The 7,029-nt window shown below is 42.2% G+C and overlaps 1 protein-coding gene across 1 annotated transcript; it reads left to right on the top strand.

The window, feature by feature from the left end:
- Positions 1-1,269: 1,269 nt before the first annotated feature.
- Positions 1,270-6,842, top strand: batf (basic leucine zipper transcription factor, ATF-like). The gene is made up of 3 exons (XM_086263759.1): positions 1,270-1,550; positions 2,543-2,644; positions 5,598-6,842. Exons 1-3 carry the CDS (start codon positions 1,488-1,490, stop codon positions 5,802-5,804), a joined length of 372 nt encoding a protein of 123 aa, XP_086119885.1. The 5' UTR covers positions 1,270-1,487; the 3' UTR covers positions 5,805-6,842.
- Positions 6,843-7,029: the final 187 nt, after the last annotated feature.

Here is a 7,029-nt window from a genome sequence, read left to right on the forward strand (position 1 = left end):
TCTCTCTTTTGCAGCCTCAACTCTTTTGGACAGCGTTAAATGCCAAGTATTAGAAATGTCTGCCCTTGCCCAAGCTCTTCAAAATTCCTGTGATGGTGGAACATGTTTTTGTGTGGGAGGACTGTTCTGCCAAGCAAAGCTGTTTTAGTCCTGATTCTCTTTTTTTTCCTCCTTTTTTTTTTTCCTTCTTCTCACAAGAAAATCTTGTTCTTGCACGACCAAATGCTGTCTCGTGATGGGGGCAAACAAGAAAAGGACTAACGAGTAAAGGGCACCGCATGCCTTAAATGAGCCAAAAGCTCAGTTTTAAATGGATTGCGTTGGACACTTAAACAAAAGCGTGTGTGATTTTTTTTTCTTTTCTATTACAGTAATAGTGTGAGTAAAAAAACATTACTTCCAGTATGTTCCCCCTCCTCAAATTGTACATTTTCTCAAAGATCCCCCACTCTTTGCACATAAACATCTTGGTTTAGAGTAAAAGGCTGTGAGAGAATTCTGAGTGGGGCATTGGGGAGCCCCTTGGGCATTTCTCATTGCCAGTACACTTGACATCACCTTACCTATTTCGCAGCTGGTGAGCCGCAAGCCAGCAAGTGCTGCACAGTTCTGGAAATTACCATGAAGCATGTGTAAATACTCACAGCCCAGTCATCCATGTGGAGTTTTGGGATGCAGTCTCTTGAGGACTAAGTCGAAACTTCATATCTGTGACAGCTAAACAAAAAGAAATAAGAAGAAAAAAGAAAGAAAAAAAGAGGAAGCCCATAATGCCAGCTTAACACACATGTGCGCCCCCCCCCCCCCCTCACACACACACACACACACACACACACACACACACACACACACACACACACACACACACACACACATCCCCACTACCCAGACATAATCACACTTGTGTAAAGATTAATGTGTTATTTTTGTGATAACCTGACAATTGTGCTGCTTCCAAACAAACAAGTTTTTAGTTCTGTCAAACTGGGTAATTCATTTGTGAGGCTGTGAGCATCCACTGATAATGTATTCAAGGAGTGAGTTAAGCTCTGGTTGTGTTATTTTTTTGGACTTTACACAATTGCCTTGCTCGCCTTAACTTTCCAACAGACATGTGACTTCCAGTCTAGTGCAACTTACCAGAAACTACATCAGTACGTCTAATTAGGTAGACAGCTAGTATCAGAGAGAGAGAGAGAGAGAGAGAGAGAGTAAGAGAGTAAGAGAGTAAGAGAGAGAGAGAGAAAGAGAGAGCGAGGGAGGAGGGACAGAGAAGAAAAGAAAAGAGGGAAGAAAGCGACTCAGTGCTCGTGGTAAGCCAAGTTCTTCTTAGCGCTCGTACGGCTACAAAGGCTCTCACTCTCTCGTTCTGTCTCTCTCTCTTTCACACACACACAGACAGACACACACTTCACCAGATCACACACACTCAAAAACACAAAGCAGAAGTGGACAAAGACACAAAGTTTCAGTCGCTACAGTCGGCTATGGCGCAGGGCTCTGACAGCAATGACACAAGTTACAAGTCCCCATCACCTGGAAGCAGACAGGTAAGTGTGCATGGTTCGTTTACTTTTACGAGGATGTGCCCGGTTTTGTCGGAGCGATTTTAGTTTAACATCTCTGGATGTACTCGTGTGGGTATGTTTTAAACACGCACCTTTGATTGGCTGCATTCTTTCATGCATATTTTTGTGGGCAGCAACCAAGGCCACCACTAGAGACACCCATCCTGTCTCTGCTGGCTCTTTTCACAGTTTCTCAGAGTGTCTCACATGCACACATGGGCTGGAAGCATGACTCGCTGCAAGTGTAGGCTTTTGTGAATTGCAAAAAAAAGAAAAAAACTCAGCACCACTTTGCCCAAGTAGTGGGACTCCATTGTTTTTGCAAGTCCTCAAACTGCGAATGAGAGCTGAGAGCTGTTGGGAACAGACATCGTGTTAAATACAGTATGTACTGTGCATTTCTGTGCATGGGAGAAGCTGTCCATTACCCTCGGTGCTGGCTGGTTTCACATGTGTCAGTCTCTAGTGTTCACTATTGCTCAAACCTGTTCTGGAAATAGAGCGCTCAAGCGACGTATTAACGCTACAAGGCATGGAAATAACTTTGATCATCTAAATTCAGTTATTTCTGTGAGCAACGCTGGTTGTCTGGGGGATTTTCAGAGAGGTGCTAACAGACGTTCAGACGAGGTTAGATACTACATTTCTTATCTCTTTGATGTCCAACCGACTCAGCATTTTGAAATTGATTAGTTATTATGATACCAAGAAAATCGAGTGTTCAGGACATGAAACAGGGTGTGCGTTATAGCTAACCGATGACTCAGCCACTCCCCGACCCTGCCCTTGCACATTAGGTGTGATGTTAGGCAAGTCTTCCCTGAACTATCATTTTCACACCCCGGCTAGAGCGTCCAGCACAAACTATTCACCGAGCTTCTCGCAGATTCACTCTTTCAGGCTCAGGAGACGTCTGGTGGCCTCTGTGTCATTTGCACAAACACACTAACTGAGGGCCTGCTGTTTTGTTTCAGAGCTCAGACGACCCAAAGAAGGTGATGCGCCGCGAGAAGAATCGAATCGCTGCCCAGAAGAGCAGGTTGAGGCAAACTCAAAAAGCTGACAGCCTTCACTTGGTAAGGACACCTTCCACCACACTTAACACCCTCAAAGCAACACAACGCGAACAGATGTCTCAGCAGGACATGCTGAAAACAAGTCTGCCATGCTGGTTTCAAATCAATAACTGCAGATTGACTGGATAAACTTAACACTCCTTGTATGTCAGAGCTGCTAATTCAGCCTATCTCTGTGAATAATGATGAAAGCATCAGGGGTGTTTTTTGCTATGCAATGCCCTGCCAACTGTTCAACCTCCAGTGTAACTCCATAGCACAAATGGAAAGAAATTTTGAGTACTGCAACAGACTGCAGCGCTTTCTAAGTGTCCGTGCAGCTCTTTGAAGCCTCTGGGAGTGGATTTGTACTATATTTACAAAATGCTACCTGACCATGTGGCGATGTGTCATGGCTTCTGTTGGGCTGCACACTTGGACGCTGTTCGGTGTGTTTTCAGAAGCTTAAGGAATAAATTAGCACGTGTGGGCAATCACTCCCTTTTCACAGCAGAAACGAGCATCAGAGACTGCAGCACAGTGTATGACGACAGGAGTGCGTTCACGCTCGACTCCTTTTGTTCACCGCTTTATTTGTTTGATCTTTTATAGTTCTTTTTCTTTTTAACGTTAGAGTGGGTAGTCAGCACATTTCTGCTGGATGCGCAGCTGGATGCTCTGTTATGTTAAAAGCAACCAGTGACCCATTGAACACTTCCACTAGCTCAACAAGGTGTCATTTCTTACATCAACCTATATTTCAAAACACTGATCACGTAACCACTCGCCATGTGACTTCCTCGTTCAAGAAAAGAAGATGCGTGCGGCACTGAGCTCTTTCACAGTAATGTGTCAAGAGCAGCTGTTTCAGTGAACTTTATCAGACGAGCAGAAGAGATTTTTGACCTTCAAAAAAAGCCACACCGTAGGCTGTAGTAGATCCAGTGTAGCTGATTTGAATATGTGAGAATCCTTCCTGTGAAGTACGGTACACATTATCAATCTCTTTAAACCCGTCAGTCACACAGAATATAGCCTGTGGTTTTACTTTCATCGTCTCGCTAGATAAACAGGAAGGTGAATTTTCCCTCTCTTTGACACTGTGGCTTATTTCCTGTTTCTTCAGTAGTATTTTTTTCTTCTTTGTAAATGAGCTCGAGTGCTACATGTCGTGGGCAGGAGGGGAGAAAAAGGCAGTCACTTCTTGTAAAACACTGATAGCAGTGGGCCGTATTTGGCTAAGTGACGCAAGTACAGGGGTTTGCCCAAGGGTTCTGTGACAGTAAGGACTCACAGCTCAGCTTTGTGATCTTTTGGCCATGGTGAGATGACCTTTTAATTAACCAAGTGGAAGATTTCTCTCCTACAATTCCCACACAAAGGTGAAAAAAAAGAACGAATGAAAAGAAAGAGAGAAAAAAGTATCAAGCAGTGACGTACCTTTTGCTCTACTTGCTAAAAACTGATCATCGGTTAGAAAGACACCTTCTTTCCACTTGTTTTGGAAAATGTGGCACCCAAAAATGTCAGAAATGTACCTTTTCACACTGTGGTGCAAGTTGCACACAGTTTCAATCAATAGTTGCAGGGCAATGTAACAGGGTAATGTGTAGTTTTGTCTATTTTCCTTCTCCTTTTTGCAGTGTTGCCACCAATATTTCTACTTTTAGAACAAAGCAATGTAGATGTTGTAGATATTTCATGTTTTACTAACTCCTAAGTAACCAAAGCTATTCATTTCAGTACTGAAACAGAGACAACTTTATCTCAAGTGGCAACAACATGCTTTTACTTTTACACTTTTACTGACTGGCCCATTACAAATGATCACTGAAACAGGCAGGGATGCCACAGTTTTAGCATTTTTTATAATATAAAATTGTTTTCCTACTTGAACTGTGGACTCGTTGCTTCACTGTGCTCGCAGTCTTTGTGTTGAAAGGTTGAAATAGTTTAATGATTCAACTACTCACCATATTTAATCCAGGCATCATTTCTTAACATAAAAGTTGATCATAAAGAAAAGAATTAAACAAATTCCAACTCTGACCTGATGATGGCATAAGGCATCACTGTGATCTTAACCCTCTCTGTTAGTGGGAAGACATTTAACTACACATTTAATCCCTGAGATATCTTAAATATAGATAAAGAAGTGTAATTTTAACAGCACACTATGTGATAAATGTGTAAAGTTACAGAAATAGTTCTGGGCTCACTGCCCAGACTATCCAATATTTATATTTGTGTTTGTGACTGGATTTTCAAAAACATTTTTTTAAGAACTGTAATTTCTACAATAAACAGTGACAAACAGGAACTTTTCTACCATTTATTTATTTATTATTTAACTACTTTGGTGTAATTTGAGTCGCAGTGGGGAGGTCTTTGTAAGCAGAAAAAGGTGTAAAACCTATTAAAAAAAGGATTAAAAGTTTAAAAATGTATGCCCTCCTTAACATTTTCCAAAGCTGTCCAGTGGGCCGGATTGCAGTCTTTGCTGGGCCGATTCTGGCCCTTGGGCCTTGGGTTTGACACCCTTGGCCTAAGGGAATCAATAAGCTTATTCAATTTCCCTAAACTGAGCATGTATGAAAGTATGTCAGTTTAATGACAATCTAATCGTGGCTTAGATTTAAAGTCAGGCCATCCACTGTGGACAATGATTCTGCAAAGCTGTTGCGCTCTTCTGTTCTACATCGAATGGTAGACAAACCATCCAGCACATTCATACATGGACTATTAAAAATGGCCTGCATTATCCTTTTGAAATGTTTGGGGTTAAAATATACCGTGCACTAAAACATGCAAAAACACCAGCGCGGAAGCAGGATATGTGGTTGTGGCTTTTTCATGAACAAGTAGTAAAGACCATCACCTTTATGCTGTCCAACTTAACCTCACACAAAAAGCACGCACTTTTATAGTAAATAAAGCAGCTCTGCTCTAACATCCCCTCCCTTCGTGTTTCCAGGAGAGTGAGAACCTGGAGAAGGAAAATGCCGCCCTGAGGAAGGAGGTGAAGCAGCTGACAGAGGAGGCCAAGTATCTGTCGTCTGTGCTGAGCAGCCACGAACCTCTGTGCACCGGCCTGGCTCCTCAGACCCCGGACCTCCTCTATCCTCCTCATCACAGCAGCTACAGCACCAGCCAAAAGTTTGGGGTGTATCCAAACTTTTGACTGGCACTGCACCACCGCCAGCAAATCGCTGTACCACACTACCAGCGCTAACCCCCTCCCCCTCCCAACTGACTACTGAAGATGTACTGCGAAACAGACGACTGACCTCAATGGAGAGAGACTGACTGGAGATATTTCAATCAGTGTTAAAAACCTGATCACAGAGTAACATGACAGACCAACGTGTCTGCCACACACGGCAGCCAAACTGTAATTATTTATTTCGCTTCTGCTCGTCTCTCTGCTTTTCTGATTTATTATCAGTAATCTATCTGTGAACTTAAATGGCTCATTGAGTAGAATTATCAGCCAGTCCATGTTTACACAGAGTGAAGAACCAACCTAGTATATAAATGTTGAAGTGACTCAGGCGATATTTTTGTAAATTGCATACTTTTAGTGTGAAGGAGAGCCACCTTTATCATCTCACCCACCTTGTTTTGTTTTTGTTTTTTCGTTTTGTTTTTTGTGTTGTTCACTGTTTTAGTGTGTTACTGTTGATTGCTAATTCTCAGGACCTTTTGACAGATTTGATTGTGGACAAAGAGAATGTAAAGTCAAGATCCTAAGAAAAGAGGTTTTTCAGACTGTGTACCAAAAAAAAGAAGCAATTGTTGATGATGAAGAATTGGAACCTGGCGTTCAAAAGGTCTTGACTTCTGTTGATAAAGCTGATATGTGAGAAGAGCCAGCTGATCTATTTATTAAATGTAATGCCTTTTAGGGTGATCACTGTGACCTCTTTTTTCTTTAAGACAGCAGAGTGTGTGACACCACCAGTGGTGCTGTGGTGTCACAGGAGCTTGTGACAGCATCCTGGAGGTCCCTAGATGGCACTGTTTACCAGAATGAGATGCACGATTAAAGTAGCTTATATTAAGGAGAACATAGTATTTTGAAACCTTCCCTGTATAACTTTACTTTTTAAAAACTTTGTGAGTGTGTGTGTGTGAGTGTGTGTCCTGGAGCACAGCTGAGCCTCTCGTGTCACCTCTCAGCCAGTTATTTCATAACTGCCTGCCCAAAATAAATGATGTTATCTGCAATGCTTTTAGAGTAAACAACTGCAATAAAAGTGATGATTACCAGCATGTTTTATAGTTCACACACTACTAAGATACCAGAGAACAAATGACGCGCAATTATGCGCGTTAGTGTCTATAATCTCGATGTTACAGCGTGTTCAGATACCACGGAGAGAGAGAAGAGTTTTATCTAAAACTCC

The sequence above is a fragment of the Aulonocara sp. 'chitande type north' Nkhata Bay genome, linkage group LG15 (genome assembly GCF_057382095.1).
Source record: "Aulonocara sp. 'chitande type north' Nkhata Bay isolate Kocher_YH1m ecotype deep benthic linkage group LG15, A_spYH_male_GT1.1, whole genome shotgun sequence".
Taxonomy (NCBI): Eukaryota; Metazoa; Chordata; class Actinopteri; order Cichliformes; family Cichlidae; genus Aulonocara; species Aulonocara sp. 'chitande type north' Nkhata Bay.